Source organism: Lepisma saccharinum, chromosome 7 (genome assembly GCF_977018435.1).
Source record: "Lepisma saccharinum chromosome 7, izLepSacc3.1, whole genome shotgun sequence".
Taxonomy (NCBI): Eukaryota; Metazoa; Arthropoda; class Insecta; order Zygentoma; family Lepismatidae; genus Lepisma; species Lepisma saccharinum.
Window position 1 is genome coordinate 42,208,337 of NC_139235.1, and position 26,081 is coordinate 42,234,417.

The window sequence follows — 26,081 nt, forward strand, 5'->3', positions numbered from 1 at the left end:
TGTCTACTGCTGTCGTACAATACTTGAGAAGAATATTTAATATACTGTGTACTGTTACTTAATAAAAATGTTCGTCACTGTTAAGAATAGTGCAAGGTAATTTTTCCACGACTACAACACTTCGAAACAACAGGAACCTATTCTGTTTCTGCAGCGCTTGCTGTTAAGTCTACTTACCGTCATACCCTTTACTTTGTGTGCGTAGATGGAGATTATAAATTTTTGCACGCAGAAGATTACTAGAACAATATTGTTATTAAGTTAAAGGTGAATGCAGCACAGGGCGGGTTGCAAACAGCAGACAGTTATTTTATTTTTTTGTTTTTGATTTTACAATAAGTCTACTTTGTGTACAAATAGGTTAATCAGGACTGGTAACACAGTTTAAAGTGAGATTCGAACCGGATGTGCATCCACCAAGTATTGTACCCGGGACTCTTTGATTGCAAGACGACAACGTCACCACAACGTCATCGGGCAGGTCTACGGAGCATAGTGAACAACCACCAGATATGAATTACAATCTGTCACCTTCTCTTCCCGAGAAATCTGCCAGAATAGTGTCATAATCTCCGTTACAATTTTCATAACAAGGAAAAAATGTTAACTTTTGAAATTTTGGATTGGCCTTTATTTGTTCAGGTATTTGAAACTGTTCTTGGTTGTAGAGAAACATTTCCGCTTTCGAGTCAGCTCAACTCGCAAGTTATCAATGCAGAGATGAGAGTGCACCTTTGCCCATGATTTTATTTTTGATTTTATTTGATGTTTTAAGTCCACTTTATGCACAGTAAGGCTAATCGGGACTGGACCTACAGTTTAAAGTGGGATCCGAACCACTTGTGCCTCCACCGGGTATCGAACCCGGGACCCCTTGATTACAAGACAACGACGCTACTACTGCGCCATCGAGGAGGCCCTACCCATGAATTTCCGATTATAAAAATATGGGCTATAACATACAGGGTTTCCAAAGTATTGTTTCCTACCTCAATGGACCTCAGCAGCTCTGAGTAGCCTTCCCTCGTGACGTCAGGATCATCTGGAAGAAGCAAGGTGTCCTTGATCTCGTCTCTGGTCACATTGTCCGATCCCTCGTAAAGCATCACCAGCGCCGATTCGATGCTGGCAGGAGAAAACACCAGATTCTCTATCTCGCTGTAGCTCAGTTCCTACAAACAATTCAACAAAGTATGAACTTAAGAGTTGTTACATGTTAACCAACTTTATAGAAAATCTTCATGTAATTGTTTATACGTATTTGTGTAGGTTAGGCTAGGTTGTGTGAAAACTCAGCGTTCTTGGCGATGGCAAATCTCTATTTTCAGTTTTAAGCGCCTTGTACCCGATCAAATTAATCATTAACAAGTCGTTGAATTGAACGCAATTGAAAGTCGTTGAACAGCGTTCCTATTCCGAAAGAAGTGTAATGTGGATGCAGTATTTTCTCGCGCCTGTTTTAGACGGAAGCACTTTTTTAAAACATTTTTGCTAGCATAAATGCTAAGTAAATGCTTCAAAAGATCTTGTAACAGTACACGAAAGCATTTCTTGGAATTAGAACATTTCGGTTAGCTATTGCGATTACAATGTCTATAAATGACAGCACGAAAGACACATGGAGTGGTGAGTGGACGGTGTTTTGTTTACAATTGAAAAAACTTAAATATTCTTCCATACGTGTACAGTATGTATGTATTTAATCAGCACCATTCTTTCGTACCTAAAACCATTTAATACGAAACGTTTTTCCTCTCGGTAGAATAGTTATCGTCTTATAAATATGTGAAGTGATACAGTGCTTACATCTCACGCGGCCGCCATTACACCAGCATTCGTGACCTAGAGGTCGCTTTTTGACAATCGATTACAATAGCATGTGCTCTGATTGGTCGACAGTCAGACTCGGATCGTGTTAATTAGAACCATTCCTAAATAGAAATTCCTTGACCGAACCTTGGATCCAATTAGAAAAATCGTGTTCTCTCTGACGTAATTTCCTTTTTAGCTTTCAATTCAAGAACTTGTTCGTGTTTTTTTTCTTTTATCGTGTACAAGGCGCTTTAGACTGTGACTTACAGAAAACACATTCTCACATTATAAAGCTGTTGTAAGTGATTTCTCTGAGCAGAGGCCTCTTCAAGCACAAATCTCGAGTTGTAGATCACAAACATAATATATGTGAGGTCCAAAATGGCCACAGTAAATATCTTTAGGTATGGAAATATACTGAAAACAGTAATTGAAGGTAGCATACAGGAACTGACTGAAAGATTTTGATCAAACTTGATGTATATAATCATTAATCCTTCTTAGGAATATACCATACACCACATGTCGATCAGTTAAATTTTCTATGGGAGGTTTTCTATTTTATGTGTAAAGCAGTGGCGTGCGTGACTTTTTCAAAAGTGTTACTGGCCATCAGTACGACAATTATGTCTGCTAGATGTCATCACCCCCCCCCCCCAGAAAAAAAACATGTCTTCGATCTAGATTTTTGTTCATCACATTCACGAAACAGTTACCGCGAAAATCCAATGAATAGTGGTGGACCCTTGTCAATTCTTCATCTGTCTCTGTTTCTGTGCAAAGGGAAAGAAGAAGAACCACACTTTTCTCGGGTCAGTTTGACGTTTGTGTGGTGATGAGACGACAGAACTTCTCTTCTCCAGTGACAGTCAATGTGGAAGGGATGCGCAGCTGTACGTGCTACTGTTGCCAACTTAGTATTTTGGAGCAAGATTTGTCCAAATAACGAATCGCACCAAGGAACTATCTTTTCGTCTAATACCTAACTGGTCTCATTTGTAGTTAAGTCCAGCCTTTGCTTTGCAGTCTACCTCTAGTTGCTTCACAGAAATAGTATTCCCATTTTAGGAGGGATTTAGCTCTTTCTTGCCAATCCAATGTGACAACACTGGCCTGTGTCCGGCAGGGCTCACCGGTAACTGGGCCCTAAACAGACATATGAATAACCCCAGAGCACACTTGCCCCAAAGTCTTTCCCCCCTCTTCCCTTGCATTGGCTCCTTCTCTTGTTACCTCTTGAGGGTAGCGGTACGGCCTCTCTCTTCGCTTCTGTCGGCTGCAGAAATAAATGTCCTCTGCAATATCTACTCGACGCAACGCTATTGGTTAACGTATTTAACAATGTTGTCAATTTATTAAAGCAACTTTTAAATTCTTTACATTTTGCTGTTACCTGCGGTAACACCGGTTACATGCATGCCACGCCGCTGGTGTAAAGAGAGCTCCATAGCTTCCATGATGTAATTGTCAGTGACAAATTGTGTTTCAGATATAATAAAGAGATAATAAGCCGGGGAGTCACGTCAAGGGGGGACAGAATACAAAATCAAAAAGTTTAAATATAACCAGAAATATGTACAATGCCTTCTACCTTTTAACTTAATTATGTAAAATACTTGAATTTTTATGCAAATAACAATTTCAGATTGTTCACTCACAGAATAAAGTTACAGCATTGCATTTAATTTTAAAAATTGAAATTCAGGGCCTTCAGCACACATATGGTTAAGACACAGGACAACGCAATCTCACAGACTATTATAGAGGCTGCAGTTACAGATGCCAGGCTTTCATTATCCTGCAAGAATGGTTAAAATGTTATCACTTGAGTGCATTGTGTAAAGGTCACCTTTAACTGACTGGATTAATAACTTTTATAAATTGAATAAGAGGAAGAGTGATAGCACTGTTAATAATATAGGAAAGCTGTTAAGAAATGTCATCTTACCTGAAGCAGTTGCGTGCCAAAGTGGTTCAGATTCCAAGCCAGCACTCTAGCGGCTCCTTCTGGACCAGTTCTTAAGGGAGAACACCACCTCAAGGTGTTGAGCAGGAGAATGAACACTACATTAGGAAGAGCAGCATATCTTAGAGAGTCCGAAAATTATCAGGCAATGATACTCATTAGGTAAAGTAAAATATATTTCATGAGTAAAGTTCCTGTATTCTATTCGTACATTTTCGATTCATTTCACAGAGAAATGATAAACGATGCGAGTCGCGTGTTGTTCTAGAATATAAAGTGCGTTTCACTGTCGAGTCGCTGAGCAGTGAGACCTTGTCTGTCAGCATTTACACTCACAGCTGTACGCTGACCTTGGAACTGGATGTGTCAGTGCTTCAGTATCCAGATAGCTAGTGTCCAGTTTGCACGTGTTTTTGAAGTTTTAAGGTCTTAACAATTGTCATAGATTGTTTTGTTTTACTTTTACGCATTGCTGGTGCTTTTCTGCAGTCTAATAATGTCACGATATACGTACAATTTAAAGCAACGAATTTTTATGTAGTGCTGTTACGACATTACCAATTCTTGTAGGGCAGTTAGAAGACATTTTGCAGTAGAATTCCCAGATGTTACTGTCCCACACAGAGACAGCGTTCCCAAAACTTGTGAACAAATTTAGGGAATCAGGGTTTGATTTTGATAAGAAGCTAAGGGCGAAACGGCATGTGCTTACTGAGGAGAAACTAGACGACATTGGAGCACGATTGGATTGGAACATACTCCTCAAAAATCCCTCCGGTGCCTTGCACAAGAAACAGGCATTACCATGAAGTCTGACTGGCGAGCTACCAAGCTTTTAAACCTGAATCCTTACATTAGAAGAATTGAAAGAAAATATCAGGAGAGAATTTGAAGCAATTTCGAAAGAAGAATTGTTATATGTTATTGAAAATTTCCTAAAAAGATGCCGTAAATGTGTGGAAGCAGGAGGATATTATAATTTCCAACACCTCTTGTAACAAGGTACGTGCTCATTTTAATTGTAACTGCCAATGTAATTGTACAAGTTTATTGTTTATTTCATTACATTTCCAGTTACCGAATTTTTCATCCAGTTTGCCGGCAGACGCTATCCGCCGCTCCACGAACGATTTGACCGTGAAAAGCACTGTGTCAAACAAATGTAATTTTGCAACCATAGCTGCCACTAGCGTACGCAGATGGGGGGCTGATGGGGTCACATCCCCCTCCGAAATTTTGAGACAATAAACATTTTCACATAAAAGCAGTGAGGATCTCGGTAAAACCAGAGTGGTAAATGCAAACACCCATTAAAATGACTCCGATTGATATTTTTGAGAGTAGAACGTTCTAAATGTATGAAATATCTTATTGTGTATACCGTCCCACTTGAAAGCACATATAGAATGTACTATCCTCCTTTACAATTCCAGCCCCTCCCGAATAAAAGTCTTGCGTACGCCAGTGCTCCATGCTGTATATTCCGGCAATTGACTAGATGGTTTTCAATCACCGTCGCTTGTCGGAAACAGTATTTATCATTGCCGTCAATAACATCTTAAAGTAAGATAATTTTATTTGCTTATTTTGGAACCAACCTCACTGCAAGTGTAACTGTCTTAAGTACAGTTCGTTTCTTCTCGTTTTTACTTCAGTCTGTAACTTTTAAAACAACGTATTTCCAGACATCCTCTCTAAACTTTCGACTAAACTTATTTTAGGGGTAAGGGGGAAGACATGTATATCCTTTTCAAAGTATTAATCAATAAACGAGGCACCAAGGTTTTCTGATGTTGCATTAATCTCAGTCCTCTGTCAATTGCAATTAATATAACAGGTTAGTTAGTTAGTTAGCTAGGCTCTGGGCCGAGATAGCGCGTGAACAACTCTTAGAACAACGGGTTGTACTCGTTATGCAATACTCGTACAAGAATAATTGTCTGCGTTCTAAAGATATGTGCGTACAATTATGTGGGACGTCATGGGTCGAAAATGCCGGCATCCGCGCCGTCTACAGGCACGCACTATCTCGGCCCAGAGCCAAAACAAACGCACGGTATTAAGAGACGAAATTAATAAAATAGTAGTGACGACATTTTGTAAGTTTTACTTTGGAACATAAATGAAAATTGTACTTACCTATTAATTTATTCATCTTTTAACCTTACTCTTGATATGGCTTCAGAGGTCTTTATTCCACGTCTTTTCCTGTAAAAAATACGTATATAATAGAGTGCCCAGATTGAGATTTATATATTACTCCCACACCCCCTATACGCCTTCATGGCATGGTGCTAAGCACAGGGGAGCACTTTACCTTTATATTTTGAAAGGCTAAATTATAAGAAATGCAATGATACTAAGTTATTCAATTTGAAGACACACTCACCAAGTTTTATTGATTAAAAAATTCAGACAGTGTAGTTCTACGTAAGATTAGTGAAATTAGTACAGATCCGCATGTGCTCCTTCTGTTGCGCAGAACATATCTGGTCGGTTTTCTTTTATGTGTTCTCTAACGTCTGGGCGCGACAGGAGCAGTAGCGTCCTGTATGTGCACAGGAAGTTCTTGCATGTCACTGTGACATACCTCCACAAGAACAAGGAAAATTGCATATTGTCCGGGCATCGGGGGAGTGGGCATGAAATCGGTCCCCTGGGTTTGACCCAACAACCAGGGAAGCCTGTGCGGCCTAGTGATGCCTCACCTGACGCCTACATGCGTATGAGCACCGACTGCTGCGTCTGTGAATTTTCAACACACTTCCTCTGGACGGGACGGCTTTTCCATGCCATGATAGTGTGTTAGGTGATAGATATCCTTCCCGGTTACATGAAGGATAGAGTGGAAAAGCAATGAAATTATACTTTTTAACTTTTTAGAGGAATGTAATTTGAAAATACTACAGAATGAAGCAGGAAAAATATACAGGTTTCATGTTGTGTTTACATTTGCACAGTAACAGAATATTCGTGTTCATTAATAACATAGACTACGTTGCCAAGTTCTAATTAATGCTAAAGTAACAAAATGCACAGTCTTACGGAAAAAACTAAGAAGCTAAGTTATTAATTGATTGATTGATTTGTTGTTTTTAAGTCCACTTTATGCACAGTAAGGCTAATCGGAACTGGACCTCCAGTTTAAAGTGGGATCCGAACCACTATGTGCCTCCACCGGGTCCGAACCCGGGACCCCTTGATTACAAGGCGACGACGCTACCACTGCGCCATCGGAGAGGCCACAGATGCTAAGTTATTGTGAGAGGCATTATGAATATTCATTGGCAGTTTCTCCAAACTGGCGGTAAATGCACAAAATGCACAATTTCACTGAAAACAATATTTGTCCACTGTTCATTCGCATGATAGAAAAGTCAAGTTGTAATGAGAGAATAAAGATAACAGAAAGTAATATTCCCATAACACTAATTAGTTGACGATGGACAATCTTGATAAGTAGCTAAGGTTGGATATTTTCTGAAGAGAACCATTCAGGGGCCGTACAGTGGAATTAAACTTGCATCTTAAGCAGCTGAATGTCATCCACTTCCTGTACCACAGTTTTTGTCAACAATGACGTGGTACTACCAATAACACTGTCCAACAATGATTTTGTTAAAAGTAAAATTTCAACGGTTCTTTATGTTTTGCCACCTGCTGATTCCGAAAATGAAGTCAGAAATTGTCAATCACCCACCATTTTTTTGTAACAATAAAAATATAATTCTGCATTATTATTGCAGCATGCAGTCCATAATTAGCTGATTGGTAGGCAATATTTAAAATATTTTTATTTCTTTGCTCCAACAATACACTAGTAACTTTATGCCATTAATGTCTGCATGAATGATAACAATTAAACTTGTTAAACAATCCGACTGAAATATTTGACAATGATTAACTTTTCAACGCAATGCAGTGATTTAACTGTTATGTCTACTTCTCATTTCAATAACAAGTTGTCTCCGTTTCGAAGCAAAGACAGAATCATGTCAAGAAGTTGCGTAAACGACAGGAACAATTTTTGTTATATCTGTGGTGAGTTGACCTTAAAAGCAAATAGGAGAACATTTACTCCTCGTGTAAGAAAAGCTTATGAGTCTTACTTTGATAATAAGATAAACGAAAACAAGAAATTGGCCCTTGATATCTGTTGTGCGAACTGTGTAACGCTTTTGAGTGGTTGGCTGAAATGATCTCGTCATATGCCTTTTGGAATTCCTATGATATGACGGGAACCTAAGGTTCATATAACAGACTGCTATTTTTGCTTCACAAATATATCTGGGATAAATTCGAAATCAAGGCAAACAGTGAAATATCCATCACTAGAATCATCAACTCGACCGATGCCTCATGGACCTGGAGTTACTATACATGCTCTACCAGATGACATAAGTATAACGGAAGAAAGTGAAAGTGTTCCTAACAAATGTAGCGAATTGCATAATGATCCTGATTTTGTGGGGAGTGTTTCAACAGCTGAACCTCACTTAATAACTCAAGAGGTTCTTAACGATTTAGTTCGAAATCTAGAGTTAAGTAATGGTAAAGCAGAACTGCTTGCATCGCGATTAAAAGGATGGCATTTGTTGAAGAGTGACACTAAGCCAAGCGTCAGGTTAACCTTGCAGCAGGTTTTATGTATCAATCCGCGCGAGAACTGAGCTCAGAATCTTCCGTGCCAGTCTTTCCTCAACCGCCGAGCTGCTTACATCGGAGACACTGAGAAAATCTACAGTATTGCCAACCGCACAACACATCAAAACCCGCATGCATGTCAAGTGGATTGTATTTTTGCTTCTCTTTGTCTCCTGAAACATAACATTTTAAAAGTACTTTCTGCGCATATATTATTTAATAAATGTGTCATTAATATAAGAGCGAAACAACTTCTAAACATGAGAGCATGTGTGTATATTTCGAGCACGCAAAAATAAAAATAAACAAAGATAAAAGTAAACAACGATAGGCCCCTCTTGAATTTAATGACAAATTATTGTTTTTGGTTTAGAAAGAAATAGATTTATGAAAAACTTGGTTGCTTCGTTCGCAATACATCCGTTACTGTAAGACACACGCACTTCAAGTTGTACCACCAAAAAAGCATGATTTGTTATTGGTGATATATACAATCAGGTGCATTGTCTGTCGCTATTACTCTGGTTTCAATTTATGAATCACTTCACTAAACCAGGATTCAAATCTTGGTCTGTCTATTTGTTGCTGATAATCACCCTTCCCTTTCTTTGCGCGGAACAGTAAATATGCGCCTTCAACAAAGCTTTCATTGCCGCCAGTGGGTGAAACAATAAGCCTCCCCCTTCCCCTCATCGTCGGTTTCTTCAGCCCTGGCGGTGGTTTTGCATGGTGGTATCCTTCCATGGTTTATTCCCCCTTCCCCCACTCACCGAGTTGAAGGACGTCTCATCCAAATAATAAACATGTTTCTTCTCACTGCGATATATTTTAATACCGCGGAGATTCTTTTGTCGTCAAACAACAAACAATCGTTTCCTCTTGCTAAACTCAAACCGCAAATCATTCAACACCCGTGATACAATTCGTGTGCACATTGACGGCAAATCACCTCACGCCCTGTTTTACTTTGATCTTGTTGCCGCAAGGAGGATTATGCATTTAAAACAACTTGCTTGACTTTGAAGAACATTTCCTTTCGGATGAAGCCCAAAATAACATTCGGGTAAAACCGCGCGCTGAACAGGAGATTCAGCCATTCTCGCCGCTCTACAATAAACATAGGGTTAAAATAGTGGGATGTGCAACACTGGTATCAGCGATTTCACGCGCTCTGCAACGCATTCAGTCTCGCTCGACTCGCTCTAAAGTTTCAATGTCTCTTCAACGCAATACAGATTCGAGTTGGCGAATCTGCGGTTCTAAGTTCGTCTGCACAGTGATTGCAACCAATTAAGTCCATACCTGCTAATCAATGTATTATTCTGTCTGTATATTACAAATTAAATAACTGTTTTCTTGCAAGTATGCAGTTGTGTCGGAATAGAACCCGTCTCAGTGGAACTATATTCTTGCGCGCACGTTTGGATCTACATATGCTAAAACCTGCTGCAAGGTTGACCTGACGCTTGGCTTAGTTACTTTTTTCCGGCAACGCCAAAAAGACTTTGTAGATATGTATGCTGAAGATAAGGACCTTGTTTTCTGTTGTAACATCGATGGTCTATTAGAGTCACTAGGTGTTGTCCATAAAAATGAAGAATGGCGTTTATTTTTAGACTCTTCGAAAACAAGTTTGAAAGGAGTGCTAATGCACAATTGAAATAATTATCCAAGCATTCCCGTACCATATTCCTGGGGCATGAAGGAATGTTATGAAAACATGAAACTGTTATTAACAAATATCCAGTACTATAAATACTCTTGGCAGATATGTGGAGATTTTAAAGTAATTGCTATCTTCTTAGGATTGCAACTAGGTTACACCAAATTTTGCTGTTTCCTGTGTAAATGGGACAGCAGAGATAGAAAAAATCATTATGTTAAAAAGAACTGGCCGAAGAGAGAATCACTCATCGCAGGACAGGAGAATTTTGTTCATCCACCAATTGTAAGTTCAGACAAAATCTTAGTGCCTTCTCTCCACATAAAGCTTGATCTGATGAAGAATTTTGTAAAAGGAATGGACCGCGAGGGTAGTGGTTTTATGTTCTTCAAAGAGAGGTTTTAGCGAATTACTGAGGCGAAACTAAAAGAGGGAATATTTGTTGGCCCTCAAATCAGGAAACTAATGAAAGATAATGATTTTGAAAAGAACCTAAATGAGCTGGAATTGGCTGCTTGGCAATCTTTCAAGGAAGTTCGCATAAATTTGCTCAGAAACAACAAGTCAGAAAATTACCGAAAACTTCTTGTCAGTAATTTGATTCAGAACTATCATGCTCTGGGGTGTAATATGTCTCTGAAGATACACTTTTTAGTCTCCCACCTCGTTTCTTCTCGCAATACCTTGGGACAATGAGCGACGAACATGGAGAACGTTTCCACCAGGAAATTGGTGAAATGGAAAGGGTCTACCAGGAAAAATGGACTCCAAATATGTTGGCAGATTATGGCTGGACACTAAAAAGAGATGTTCCTCAGGCAAAGTACAGCCGAAAATCAAGTTCGAAGACATTCTAGATATGCCATTGTAAATAATATTGCATCGTATCACTATAAGGCTATATAAGATTTGTATGTACCTGATATTTTGTATATACCCTGTTACTCAAATTTCATGGGTGATGGATAAATTCTGTAATTAGATTTGAAATCAGCACATCAAATTCAATTAGAATCACCCCCAACTTCTCTTTTAACAGAAAAAAACTTCAATTTTGTTGGACAGTGTAATTATTGTAAGTCGTTCAACTAGAGACGGTTCTCGAAGAACTCCTGTTGACAACCAATTCGCAAATGTCCTTGTCTTTGGGGGGGGGGCATTCCTTTCTTTATTCTTTACTGAGAAATGAAGTCCATGAGCTGAACATGTAAACACTTTGTGTATTTTTGTCACCACTTAAATTGAAATCGCGGATTATGAGATCACGCTTCGGTTTCCTCAATTTTCTGGAAACACTGTTTCCTACACTTGCGGTGTTCAACTTGCACATGGCTCATTGCTCTAATGCTTTGCTGGCATTTGTAATTTTATTATGTTTCGACCTTTTTGAAAATCTACTTTGACGAAATGTAACATTTTCGTTAAGGCAATAATTAAAATCACTGAAACTCTCAATCGTCTTTCTGGTTCCCTTGATCAACAGTGCAAACGTTTTGAAACAATGCAGTTATTACAAATAAAACCCAAACACTAGGACAATGAAAAAAATGTAAAGAAAACAAGCAGGCTTGCAAACACTTTCCTACTCAACTGAATAAATTCGTTTCTTTAATTATATTCGGACTTTGTTTTTCCGCGGTGGGGTGGATTTTGATTGTTTTCCACCTGTATGGATTTTTCGATGCTGATTTCTGCGGGACTGTGAGTTCTCCTCAAGAATTATAGCTGTTGTTTGGTCTTACGGCGGGCGCCCTACATGATTGCAAGAGAAGTGGGGAGCGGGGAAGCGGCCAATCCAGCACGATAAGAAACGCAGCAGCCTGTGGTACGAGGCGCGGGAAGCACCTCCTTCAGTGACGTTGTAACTCTCCGCGCCACCGATGTTGTCTGGTTGGTCTCCGCTCCACACTTTCCTTACCAGCATGTATACCCTGTCCCAGCTAACTGTGGAGCAAGGCCGCGCATAGCGTCAGAACAGCGAGGGAAATCGAGTAGGCAGAGCGAATGCTGGTAACTGCAGTCGCTTTCCTCCCCTCCACGCAATTCTGTCCTTCTCACGTGTTCACATTGGTGGAGCCGTCTCGCGTCACTACTTGCGCAGATACTTGTTTTCGTCCAGATTTAGCTGGGACAGTCTATAGGTCTCCCGACTTAAGAGTAGACACGAGACCTATAGCACAGTATCAAATCCCGATTTTTCACCCAAATATACTGGGTGAGTTTTTTAAAAGAGGCCCTGTGGAAAATGCGCTCCTTGCATATAGGCAACCCTGGTACACCGAAGAGAAGACCGGGTTAGAGAACAGTCCAGGATATCGGTGCCAAGCATATTCGACAACATGACATGACATGACATATCCTGGACTGTTCTCTGCCCCGCTCTTCTCTTCGATGTACCAGGGTTGCCTACAAGCAAGGAGCATATTTTCCACGGAGCCTCATTTAAAAGACTCACCCAGTACATCGATTGTTTACCCCTGTCACATGACGAAAGTTACACTTCACTTGTATAACGGGATTAATCTCATAATAACTTGCCCTCTCTGTTGAACAGTCGTAATTTTTAACTTTCGCGACTACAACACCACCGCAGCAGAATTACTCTGAGTGTCACGCATTATTCCCTGTCCAAACTACCTTATCTCTGGAGCAAGCGAACGAAAACAAGTCTCTGCGCAAGTAGTGACGCAAGACGACTCCACCAATGAACATGTGAGAGGGAATTCGATTCCGTGAAGGGGAGTAAAGCGACTGGGAAACGTATAGAGAGTAGAGAGAGTAGATGTTGAAGACGTTCCTCTGTTCATTTAGGCAAAATTGGCTCAACACATGTCACTGGAAAACATAGCACAGTAAAATAACTGTATTCAAATATGCTAAGGTTCCTTAATTATAGGTCGAAACGTCTTTCAAAAATTGTGAATATCTGCTAAGGAATGATTAAACCTGTTATTAATAGCGAAACGCAGATGTGTGTGTATTTTGGGGATATTTATGAAATTGGATCTTAACCTCTATACCATGTGTCTTCCAGGCAGCAGGGAGCATTCACACTTAGTGTTCACTTAAATACCTTACAATGCATATTTTATCTAAAAGAGCATTTAGTTATTCGGGTTTCTTGTATCTTGAGGGTAGTAGGGAGCCTACTTGGTTACTGGAGGGAGTTCGCTCCCCTCCCACATCTTTGGCTGAGTCACCAGGAATCGAACATGGTAAGTTGAAAAAATTTACCAATAGCCCCGTCTTGTTCGCTGCACTTTTTTGCTCTCTCTGAAATCACGCGGCTAGCGTCTAGTTGGTTACACGGTACAAAACCGACTCGTCTACTTCGTTGATTTGGTGTATACTCCATTTGCACTACGTTCTGGAGCGGTGTATGTTTGGTGTATGGTCACGTGGTTAGTAGTAACTAATCAAATGAACGTTTAAAGCAGCAGACAGGAATTTGTTGAATCTTCTGCACTTGAACACTGCTTTTCGTCTACTTGGTTGAACTGCATTTTCTTGCACCAGTCTGACACCAGGATACACCTGCACTACACCTAGTGTCAAAAAGTGCAGCGAACTAAACGGGGTCATTTGTGCCCATGGTGCGAGGAAGTACACACACACCATCACTAGCCTACACACGGAGCCATGTAGAACTGTAATTCTTCTTTCCATGCCTTCTTTTCTCTGGTTTTCACTTTCTCGCTCTCGCTCTCTCTCTCTCTCTCTCTCTCTCTCTTTCTCTCTGGCTTCCTGTCTCCCTCTTTCTCCATCACCCTCTCTCTCAAAACACACACACACACACACATAAACACCAGGATAGTGATAGACAATAAACATATCGAATACATTTCAGTACCTCTTCAGCTACACCTTGGATAGTCGGCGGATTCAGATGTGTTTTGTAAGTAAATTCACTCTTTCACTTGAGCAAAATGGTGGCGTGATGCGTCTAGTGGAAGCTTTTATGCAAGTGCCTTATCATCGTTGTAGGTAGACGCCGACAGAGTTATCGAACTTTCATGGAAGCTTCCTCGAACATACAAGCAAGAGATAACTTTTACGGCTGCGAAATGTGAAAGTTAGACGTTACCGGCTATCTAAGAAAACAAAATGTCAGTTAGGTTTTGAAAAGTAGCGTATTGACATCAAGATAAAACTTGCCAAGAGATGTGGCGCTGTTCACCAGTAGCTGGTGCTGAAAATGAATGATTGTAACCTTCCTTTTGAAGCCATGCTGTTCACCGTTAGGATGACCTCAACGAGAAGGAAAGCATGGCTAGACTATTGGCACAAGTGCTGATGGAAGTTTCCATGTGGTCCACGGTGGAGGCCCAGTCCCGATTAGCCTATCTGAGCATAAAATGGACTTAAAACTAACTTTGACAAACTTTTAAAGCAATTTTCACATTTAGAGTGATGTATATTAAACGACAGTTCTCGTTTTGTAAATATTCTGTCACTCGTCATGGTCACATGAACTGAGATTATAAACTTTAAATATGAATTATTTTATAAAAAATGCAGTGAAAAGAAAATAACACTGCACACATTATTTTTAAAAAAATATTTAAAATTTGACGTACTTTAAAATGTGTCATATCATGCCTAAAGGCATGACTCGAATCCGGGACCCCGGGCTCCATAGTCCGATAGTCTAATTATTTCTTTATACGGTGTAGTAAACTGCAGACTCCTACGTCTTACCATTTCCTATAGAATTTTATATTGCAAGAGTCAAAATGTAAGTATGATATATATATATACGTATATGTAGGATTTCATTTCATTTTTGACCGGCCCCCGTGGTGTAAAGTGGTTAAAAAAATGTAAAATAAAGCAAATCAATCAATCAATAATTTCATTATTGTTATTTAGCGTCGCTTGTGGAGACCCCTGGGCAAAATGTTTTGTGGGGGCCCCATTTTTTTATTATTTTTTACTAGGAGATTTATTAGCTCAATAGGTTAACCACCAATTTTCAGCAGTTGAAATGGTAGACCTGATTTTAGAATAAGTAGTCATTCACAATCGAACATACCGCAGATAGGTTTGCAGGGAGAATAGCACAGTGAAATAAAGTTACAGGATGAAAATCGTAGCGCTATAGCAGCAGTAAAATTCTGCGTCTAAATGTCTACAGTATATTATGAAGAGTGAACACCGTAACTACAATATATGGTAAATACTAAGGGGGTTCAGACGGAAACAGAGAACTGAGCAGTAGACTGTACTTACGTACATAATTTATTATAAATGATATTATTTATAATTAAGAGTAAATATGTCACTACATATGCACGCTCCATCTACTGGACAATTACCGACAGGTTCATTGTGGAAATTGTAGTAAGTACACTTTCTTCAAGAAAATTCCCAAAGGCTTAACACTTATAGTAGACACACTTTTCTTGCCTTTTGTCGCCGAAAATTCACCTACTACATCATCGAAGTCCAATCCACAAAGAAGTTCATGTTCAGCAGTGCTTAATAAACAAAGATTGGATATGCGATCCTGTCCCATTGCAACACGAAGCCGTTTTTTCACTAATTTTCTTTTTTGATGTTATTAACGAAAGAAAGTTATGTACTTCGTAGGATTATTTATTATCTTAATCGTATCTGAGAATTGATTGTTTGAATAAGTGTGCCCTATTTCTACACCACATCCAAATCGATTCATGGTATAAAGTATACTGAGCTTCAGATATCTACAAACAGATCGACTGAGAGCTGTGCAACAATTGGATCCAGAAGAGTGTAGACATAACAATATTGAAGTTTTTCGATTTTTAAAATACAACTTCTTATGTAATTTTTCACAAGCATAGCCAGCTGGTTAAAATATTTTTTGGTGGAGGCCCTTCACAGCTTCCTTTTGATGGAGGCCCCGGGACAATTGCCCCAGTTGCCCATAGGTTAATCCGGCCCTGCGTATATGTGTATGAGTGATAATGTGATGAAATTGATGAAGTGACACTCATGAAGAACTTACATGCCCAGGCCTGGATTCGAACCTGGAGTCGTAGCTCACTGTTCTAACCACTCCGCGTGATATATACAGTACATGGACGTCCGCAGATTTTTTTTCTAGGGAGGGGCAAGCAAGGTAATTTCTTTTCCAGGGGGTCAAAGGACGCATATTTTCACCCAAAATAGTGATGCCCCCTCAAGAAATACTGCTTCAGTCTGACTTTATTATTTTGACGCCTTTAAAATAATTAACATAAATTACTGTGACTGAAATGAAATTATGTGTGAAATATATACTTTTAGATGGACATTCATTTTACAGGGGGGGCCACGGCCCCACCTTGCTCCCCTTCCAGACGCCCATGGATATATAGAAGAAAAATGTGGCTCAAAAAAGAAATATCCGTGGTATAGAGTAGGTTCCAGCATAGGTCTACGGCGTTGCAGAGATTCTCGACTGGGAAGGTACGACGTTTGAAGAAGGGCCTTCCATTCATAGCAGCACTTTGCTACGTGGAATTGAATTGATTGATTGATTGATTGATTGATTTAGTTTATTTTACTTCGCGTTTTGTGCCTCTTGGCTAATTTGCGAAGATGGGGATGAGTGATGAAATGATGAAATTGATGAATGGACATTCACAAACAACCAAGCCCGACAGGGATTCGAACCCGGGACCCTTGGCGTCGCAGCGCGATGTGCTAACTACTCGGCCACAGGGTCGGGCACGTGGAATTGGATATGATGGGATTTTGTTTTGCATAGTGGTTGAGCATTTTGATAGGTATTGGAAAACAAAGAAGACTATACAAGAACATAGAAACAGGAAGTCACAAGGATAAACCAAGCAAGCGTGTAAACCTCATCTGCGTCATGTACTGCACAGACTTCACCAGGACAGTCACGGAAGAAAATAGCACGGCGATGGATGAGGAGAAAAAATTCGCAGCAGCAGAGAGAACCTGGATGAAAAGGTTAGGTAATTCAAGCCTGAATGACTTATTACAATGGTGGTGCTACTCACATTGAGTTACGACCAATGTGGAGTGGACAACCTTGAATCGATTAAGAGAAGTGACATATCTAAGAAAGAGGTGAGCATCTTCCTACCCTGAAATAGAAAATTATTAGTACACGCATAATTTTTTTCATACATTCATACTCATGCTATAACCAGTTTCCTTAAGTGTAGGCTTCTGCATGCAGTGTAGTGGACTTTATCTGAGGCCGTCTTAGATTCGGGTGTCTGCTTGGGAATTGTGAGAGCAAGGTGAAGGTGTGAAGCAAAGCATAAAGCTATCCTGACAATCTCACTAAAAACCTTGGGCTTTTCCAGCAGTAAGCTCTCCTTGGTTGTATGCAGGAGCGTCTCCCAGGGATGAGAAAAGTTACTGGCGCAACAGGTAGCCCATCCATGGCGCTCACTCTTGCAGAGGTGAAGTTCAGCTTTGTCGTCTAATGAATTCATCAAATCCTAAGTGGACGTTTGTGTTTACCACAGTGATAGTAGATAACGAGATGATGAACTAGTGAGTCAAGGAACTACACTATTTGGGGGAGACGATGATCGTGGGATCATCCCAGTCGTTCCGGGAAAATGTATATATGTATATATATATATATATATATATATATATATATATATATATATATATGATATCAGTTTGTTGATGCCGTCATTGTACTCGGTTGCTGCCAATGTAATAACAGCATCTTTGAGTTCATCAGCCGTGGCAAAGTGGCATTCATCATGTCATTACCGTACACTTCTGTTATTTGCTCATGTATTTCACTGGCAAGAACTTTTTTCGCATTCAGAAAACTTGTCACACTCCACATCTTGGCATTATTCTCAATTTTGTGGCATATGTTCAGGACTCTCAGTTCAATACATGTCTGCATCGTCTCGCTGCTCGGCTCAAATTGAGAGTGTGTGTGTAAAGTATGCTGTGTGGTACAGTCGAATGTTCCTTCTATCCAGAAAGCCCTTTGCTTGAATGGGTGTGGCGGCGATTGGGTTCCAAAACCGGGGGAGCAAGGTGAATATGTGGAAAAGTAGAGTAAGATATGTAGTTTCTGTACCGTAATTTTTTTCTTACATAATTTGTCATTTGTCTTTTACACCAAAACGTTTCTTTTTTCTGGATGACCCTCGTATATGCTATTCCAGAATTCTGTTCTGTTCATTAGCTGCTCCCTCCTTCGTTGTTCTTTGAAATGAACACTATCAAAGAGACTATTATTCCTTCAAATGATTAATTGGGAATTTATCATATATTTAACATCTGCACTCTTTTCACTGAATAGAATAGGGGATTGGAAGCAATGAAAAGATGGTAATTAATATTTGCAAGTAAGGGAAGGTGACCTGAAAATAGTTGGGATATTACTGTGACCGTTTTCTAAATAACAGCTGTGTTGTAACTAATTGCAATTAGTAGGGGTTTGCCTGATCCCGAAGAATCGAGACAGGGATTGGAAAAAAAATGTCGTGTCCTGATCCCGACTTCGGGAAATGACTTCCCGTCTTTTCGGGATCCCGAGCAGCCGGGAAATACTGAATGGTCATTTCAAAAAGTCGTCAATTCTCAACGTTTCTGCATTGTAAGTACCTGGAACTTATTGTAAATTGTTAGTTTTTATTCAAGAAAAGCAGAGACAATCACTTAAGGTGAAAATGACGTGTAGAATTCCAGATTTCCAGAGATTGGGGAAATTACGAACATTTACCTAATGCAATTATAATAAGAGGTGGTTATTCGAAAATACTTCCCCCCTAAGAGAAACATGTTTTGGATAAAATTTAAAAACCGACCCCTTTTTGAAATCTAATATCTTTTTTTGACTGAACCCTGGAGCCCTTCTAGAATAGTTCTACCATGCGACGTCGTTTTGTTTCTGATTTCAATAATATTAACTTGTTAAGGAGTTACGTACTCACGGAAAATTGAAGGACTTACCATTTTTTAGCCTGCTGATTGTTCATGGAATGGTGAATCCATGTGTTTGGATCATAACACTGTTCTTCTGTCAGTCTTTTCGACTTTTGAGTTTAGAACACACCACTCCAAAGCTCACAAAACGTCTTTCTTCCAGCGGTGCTGCAGTCTCAAGACAGGGAACTATCTACCATTAAGCAATTATGCAACTAATTCTCGTTTTCCGGTTCGTGTGTGACAATAGGCTGTATAAATACCACAAGAGCCGTGTAATAAGAGAAGAAACTGCGTGCTTTTATTTGTAACTAATTTATCTATTCTACGTTTCTTTCCTTGTCTCCTATTTCTAGCTTAGCCGGCCACCGTGGCGGAGTGGTTAGCACATCACGCTAAGGCGCCAGGGGTCGCAGGTTCGAATCCCGGCCTGGAAATGGATGTTTGTGAGTGTCCATTCATCAATTTCATAATTTCATCACTCATCCCCATCTTCGCAAATTAGCCAAAAGTGGCACAAAAAGCGAAGTAAAATAAAGCAAATCAATCAATCTTTCTAGCTTAGGATTATTTTCAGTTTTAGTAGTAAGTACGAACAAAGAAAGACGATTATCAATATATATCTCCTTTTGTTCGTTCTTTCTTCATCTCTTCTTTTTCATTGGTTTTCTGTTATTCACCCGGTTTTCTATAATTTTCTTCGTTATTCTCACTCTCTCACCCACACAGGGGCGTGCCAAAGTGGTGATTGACACGTTTGTTGATTTGGTGTTTTAAGTCCACTTTATGCACAGTAAGGCTAATCGGAACTGGACCTATAGTTTAAAGTGGGATCCGAACAACTATGTGCCTCCACCGGATATTGAACCCGGGATCCCTTGATTAGAAGGCACTGCGCCATCGTGGAAGTCCCCAAGGGATGGGGTCATAACGCTTTCCTTTCAGGTAGTGAGGATTGGCTAGTAAGAAAAGTGTACGGAACCCCTCCGTTTAAAAAAATCCTGGCACGTCAGTATTCTCTCTCTCTCTCTCTCTCTTTCTCTCTCTCTCTCTCTCTCTCTTTCTCTCTCTCTCTCTCTCTCTCTCTCTCTCTCTCTTTCTATCATTTTCGAAAACTCTCTGTCTTGTTTCTTTATTCTTCATTACTTTATTTTTTGTCTCTGCCTTCTATGTATCTCTTGTCTTTTCTTTTCCCTCTTTCTTTTCTCTCATTCTCTAACGCTTATTTCCATATCCATCTATTAATCCCCTCTCTCTCTCTTCAAAAATATTTCTTCTGATGATAACGTTAACGTGACGTCATTATATTCCACCAGAGGACATCACAATTCGACCCTGTCTGCCTTCTTTTTGAAAATTTTCTGCGCGTTCTCATGTAAAACATAAGAAGTCTTTGTGTTTTTATGTTTTAACGTAAATAGAGCGATTGATTGATTGGATTGAGTTGGTGTTTTAAGTCACTTTATGCACAGTAAGGCTAATTGGAACTGGAACTACAGTTTAAAGTGAGATCCGGTCCACTATATGCCTCCAATAAATAGAACGATATCGTGAGAATGTATACGACTCCCGTTCTTCATTTTCGGTTTAAAATTATTCCCATTAATTGAAAATATGTTAATTTACAATGGGGTTCATAGGTACTGCTTTGGATGTACGGAAAGACACTATATGCTAACCACCCCTCAATAAAATCTCATGAGGTACCAGAATAATTTCCGCTTGTAACCTCGGTTCGCGTTGCGGCGTATCAATACAACGCAATGTTAAAGTTGGGATAACAACAACAATATTACCTAGCCACGATTTTGTTATGATATATTCAATAAATAATGTAACGAGCTAGCTATAACTGGAATTACAGCTGAGAACTGCCAACAATATTTTTACAATTGCTATATAAGGAGGAGGAAACACAAATTACCACTTTTGTAACCGAAGCATACAATGAAACTTCTAGAAATAAAGCCATTATTGCAATAAGGAACATGAAAAGTAGAACAGCTTGCTGAACTATGGAAGTAAGGTGAGAAAAAATCATGATAGACGGATTTAATTGTTCAATAACATCTGGACACATGGGATAATACCAAATGATTTGAAACCATAATTAGTAACACTAGGGATGCGACGAAGCTGAAATTTCACCGATGCCGATGTACTCGCCGATAATTTTTGGAACCGATACCGATGCCGATATTTAACCGATTCCGATACATAAGGTTATTAAACAGAAATGGGATGTTATTTTCAGCATGACAAAAGTAAATTTGCTATGTACATTTCTATTGCATATCATATGTATATACATATATATTCTCAAGAGATGCAAATGTACATTTGCATCTACAAAAGGTGGTTATGTGAACCTTTAAGAAGAACATGGATTCTCAAGAGATTTAACATTAGTACACAAGCAGCTGTTTGAAATGCAAAATGAATTCCTGTTCTTAATGTTGGAAATTTACTGCTGCCAGATTCAACTTCAGAAACACGAGTTTTGGAAGCACTTATGGAAGTAACCTACTTCTTCTCTTATCGCAAATCTGTTCAGCAACACTGAATACTGATGCAGCAGGTATGCCCAAGTATTTTCTCAGCACTTGCTTGAGGTTTGAATACTCACTTCTGAATTTCCAATACAACAGCACATCCTGGATCAGCAATGTACTGTTTTATTTCCGATTTTGAGTTAGGTTGATCCTCTGAATGAGAGTTTGCAATAATTTTATTACAAAAACTCTACAATAATGATGAATCATAACCTAATTTTCAATAAATCTTACAAAACTAATATATAAAACTTATTAGAAGGTAAATCTCTAGTATAATCTGTACCGGTTTAAATATCGGATTTTTGCCGATTCCGATACCGATGCCGATATGTCAATTTCGGCCGATTTTCATACATCTGTAATCGGCTTCGGCACATCCCTAAGTAACACCTATGCACAAATTGGAGAAAAATATAAACGCTCAAATTATAGGGGAACTCACAGTTACAGCATACAAAACATATGCAGCAATTTGAAAGGAAAATTTACAGAAAATAACAGAAGAGAAAATTGGAGAAGATCAATTCTGTTTTCGAAAGAATCACTTGTGTATAGATGCTATATTTGCACTGAAACGAGGAAAGAAATGATTTTAATTGTCCAGTTCATGCATTATTGTATGATTTTGAAAAGGTACATGACCGAACACAAATACATAAATTATGCGAAGTCTTTGAGCATTATCAAGTCATAAGAACTTTAGTGAATGAAATAAAGAGCCTCTATAAAGCTACATTAGTGAAAATCAAAATGAATGAGGAAGAACAACGGAAGCATTTGAACTAAATCAATGACTAAGATAAGGACGTAGTCTTTAAAGAAAATAGGAAACGAAATCTTAAAAGCCCTTATGAATATATGTTGATGGAAATACAATAATATAAACCGTAATATTTGCAGACGACCAGATATTGATGGCAGCAAGTGAAGATTTTCTGTTTTCAAACTGGAATCAAATCTCAATTCTTACAAATTAAAACATGAAAATTTCAGGCAATGAAACCACTACCTAGAGTGAAAATTGTACTAACCGATAAAATAATTGAATAGGTAACAGACTTTGCATGTTCTGTAAGCATCATTTTAAGATGTTGATAAGCATTTAATGAAATGGAAAAAATGAAATTTTGAAAATACATTTTGGAAAACAAGAATAAAAAAAGAAAGAAATTCAAATTACAAACCATAATTTCAAAACCGGCTTTTCTATGTGGTAGCGAATGTTACTCTTCGTCAATATGATAAAACTGAAATAAATTGTTCACAACTGAGATTTTTGCGGTCATTAAGTGGAGTAACCTTACGATCCGAAATGGGTGAAAGATTGAAGCAATGGTTGAAGAAATTCAAAAGTATGGGTTAAAGAGGAATCAACATGTTCTGAGGATTCCAGTAGCTGTTTGCCAAGAAAATTATTAAATTACACGCCAAAATGAAAAAGAAATTCAGGAAGACCACCGATGGAATGACCAATTTTTGTAGCAGAACGGGTTCTGGTTACCCAGACCTGCAAGAGGAAGAAGAAGAAGAATGTAATATTATCATTGAATTTTTTCATCTTTGCTAATTTTTCTGCCTAGTCCCTTCTCCGCAACAAATCAAGTCATCTCCATTTTTGGTCATATATGATAGAATCAAGGGCACACAGATTACACACACATACACACACATTATGTATATATATATATATATATATATATATATATATATATATATATATATATATATTGTGTGTGTGTGTGTGATGGTGTGTGTGTGTGTGTGTGTGTGATTGTGTGTGTGTGTGTGTGTGTGTGCTACTACTGTAAATAATTAACTAACTGTGAAATCACATTAGGCGTAAGTTTTCCGTTTAATAAAGCAAGAAAAGCAAATTTGGAGCACAAACGATGTTAACAAACTACAAATTTAGTTTAGAATTTTACCTCTAGTAAAACTAAAACTAGTTTGAACTAACTACAATCATAATTAATTTCATGAAGCATATCAGCAGAATTTATTTTAACGCGAAATATTATTCCTGAAAGAATCCATATTTCCTCGTGCCAACAGTGGATAATAGTTGAGACAAGAAATAAAAGGAAGGGTCCGTCCATCCTGTTTAAATCGAAACGTCTGGTAGCTTTGAATATGAATACTCTCCGAAAGAGAACATAACGAATATCACGTTCGCCTAACAATCGAACATTTTTTTTATCGCGCAACAATACTTAAATATTTAACAATAAGCAATAGTATCTATGGAACAATTTGGAAAGCACGATTGAACACAATGGCCTGGCGGGATGAAAAGGATTACCTCAATTTCCTGTAAGATGACTTTATTTATGTAGTTTAAATATTAGGCTAACCAAGAACGGCGATTTCAAGCGAATGTGGTGAACTCTAATTAAGTGTTTGTTCAAAATTATTCATGACGATTGGTTTTGGTGTCCATTCCCATTCATTTCAACCTTTCTTCAGCTGAAATTTATCTTTTTTTATGTGAGGGCTTTTTCCTGAAACTGTTCGTTTGAATCTAGGCACCAACATCAATAGCCATGATGTAATTGAATAGTTCTAACAGGAAATATAAAGCTCGTATTATTTCCAAGTGGCTTCCTCAGGATTTTCGTATTTGAATTGTATCTTATTTTACATTCTTTCTCTCTCTGTGTAGATTATGTCACGATGTTTAGTATGAACGATTATGTTTATGTCCGGGATTCGAACCGAAACCATTCTGTTACGAGATCGCGAGTCTGTCACTTAAAGTAGACTGACACCGAGTCTCAAGTTATGCTCAAAGCGAGAGGATTATTGCCTTTTTAGAGTAAGCAGTGGTATATCCTACCATCCTTTCAGATAGGGATACGTTGCGTCAAATAGAAGCTACGAAACTGATCTACTGTTCCTTGGCACGGATCTGTTATTTACTTGGTAAAATAATAATTATATGTTGCAATGTATGTGTGTCAGTGTCAGTGGCGGCGATTGGGTTCCAAAACCGGGGGCGGGACAAGGTGCCAAAACTGAAGGGGGGCAAATACAGTATATTTCCCTTTAGATACGGTTTAGCATAGTGCGGCAGCAAAATGGCCCCCTAATCGCCGCCACTGATGTCTGTTCGTAACTCGTGTAATTTATGTGGGAAATGAAACAAATTACCAACGTAGTGTAAAAGCACAGACTATAATTAAATCATTCTATCCTTTTCCTCATCATTATTAATTTTTATCAGACATTTAATGAAGGCTCACAACTTCAAGTACAGTTACTGTACAGTGGGATGCACAGGTATTACTCGCCAAATTGTCCACGACCATTTTTATTAATTTTTCTCTTCCATTCTACATGTTTTTAAGGACTAGATTTTTACGTGTGCAAGTGTAGATGTAGTCAGCGGCTTGTTTAACGTTTTGTTTCAATTCTACAGGCTTTTATCGCGTAAAACAAAGAGAATAAACATGATGATGGACAACTTGCTTGGTAATACTTATGTATAACTATAATTCATGCTTAATGTAAATTTAAGTTGTCAAAGTTTGGAATTTATTTGATATAGCTATATAGATGAACGGATTGCAAATTAAAGTTTGAAAAATCTATTCGTTCTTTGATCTTAACCAACGTGATTTTGTAGGTGATGTGGGAAGCAAATTCCAGATAGGAGATACTTGGAAATACCATACAGAATCAAAATTTGCAGAAATTAAGGATAGTAGACAGAGACAGCTTTGCGTTTCAACTCTTCAATGATCGTTCTCAACAAACATGGAACGTACGGCTGATTGGGGCGGTTGAGTTAATTGATTCGCATCACAAAGTAAACGGAGACGTAAAGACCATATAACGATGGAAATGAGATAAAAAATCCTTAATGCTGAAAAACTAGTCAAGAGTTCGAAATTTCGACTTTATCAGGCCATCACCTTAACCTGTCATTCGGTTTGCATTACTGTAGTCTACAATTATACCATTATAGTCAATTATGAACTAACGAAATTGGCTTTAATGACACACTTTTCTTTTATTTTATCATTGAGATTACTTTAGCAAGTTTTTATCTCTAGATAGAGAACTAAGCGTTAAATGCTGTGTTAAAAGCTACGTAACCATTGTAAACAGAAGTTCCAGGATCATTATCCACAAGAGAGACGAGAATTCCTGTGGTTCTGATATCAGATGAAATTGTAGGTCCATTCTCGTAAAGCACATGTGCATAAAAGTGAAGAAATGTGGCCATACACTTTGAAGCCTCGTAGCTTCTACACCCTCTAATGCCACGAGCCTACTAATTCAGATGAAAAGGGGAGGGAAGGCGGGAGAGATGTCGCCCGTTTGAGCAGGACCCTAGCCGAAGTTCCACCACCCCCTCCCCGGCGAGATAGTAGGCTAGGGTCATTCACAAGTTGCAAGAATTCGTCGCCTCACAAGTTGCAACAATTAGTCGGCTCTTCAACACTTATACCCCTTCGCGGAGGTGCTATTGACACGTGACTTTTTCTGTTGCTATGCAGGAGACAACAGTTTCTGACACGCACCACTGTGTTGCTACAGTATT

The 26,081-nt window shown here is 38.8% G+C and overlaps 1 protein-coding gene across 4 annotated transcripts in view; it reads right to left on the reverse strand.

Moving 5' to 3' along the window:
* LOC145990211 (iris-like) overlaps positions 1–19,142 on the reverse strand; it is a 51,417-nt gene extending 32,275 nt beyond the window's left edge. Inside the window, exons 1-4 of one of the 4 annotated variants that reach the window (XM_083125882.1) lie at positions 19,011–19,142; positions 5,918–5,986; positions 3,761–3,876; positions 990–1,172 (exon numbers count right to left, since the gene is read on the reverse strand). In XM_083125882.1, the coding sequence (XP_082982008.1) occupies positions 990–1,172; positions 3,761–3,876; positions 5,918–5,933 (315 nt within the window). In that variant the 5' untranslated portion in view covers positions 5,934–5,986; positions 19,011–19,142. Of the gene's footprint in view, positions 1–989; positions 1,173–3,760; positions 3,877–5,917; positions 5,987–13,935; positions 14,006–18,987 lie in introns of those variants that run through there. The other 3 variants (XM_083125884.1, XM_083125883.1, XM_083125881.1) reach the window with 3 other exon arrangements.
* Positions 19,143–26,081: the final 6,939 nt, after the last annotated feature.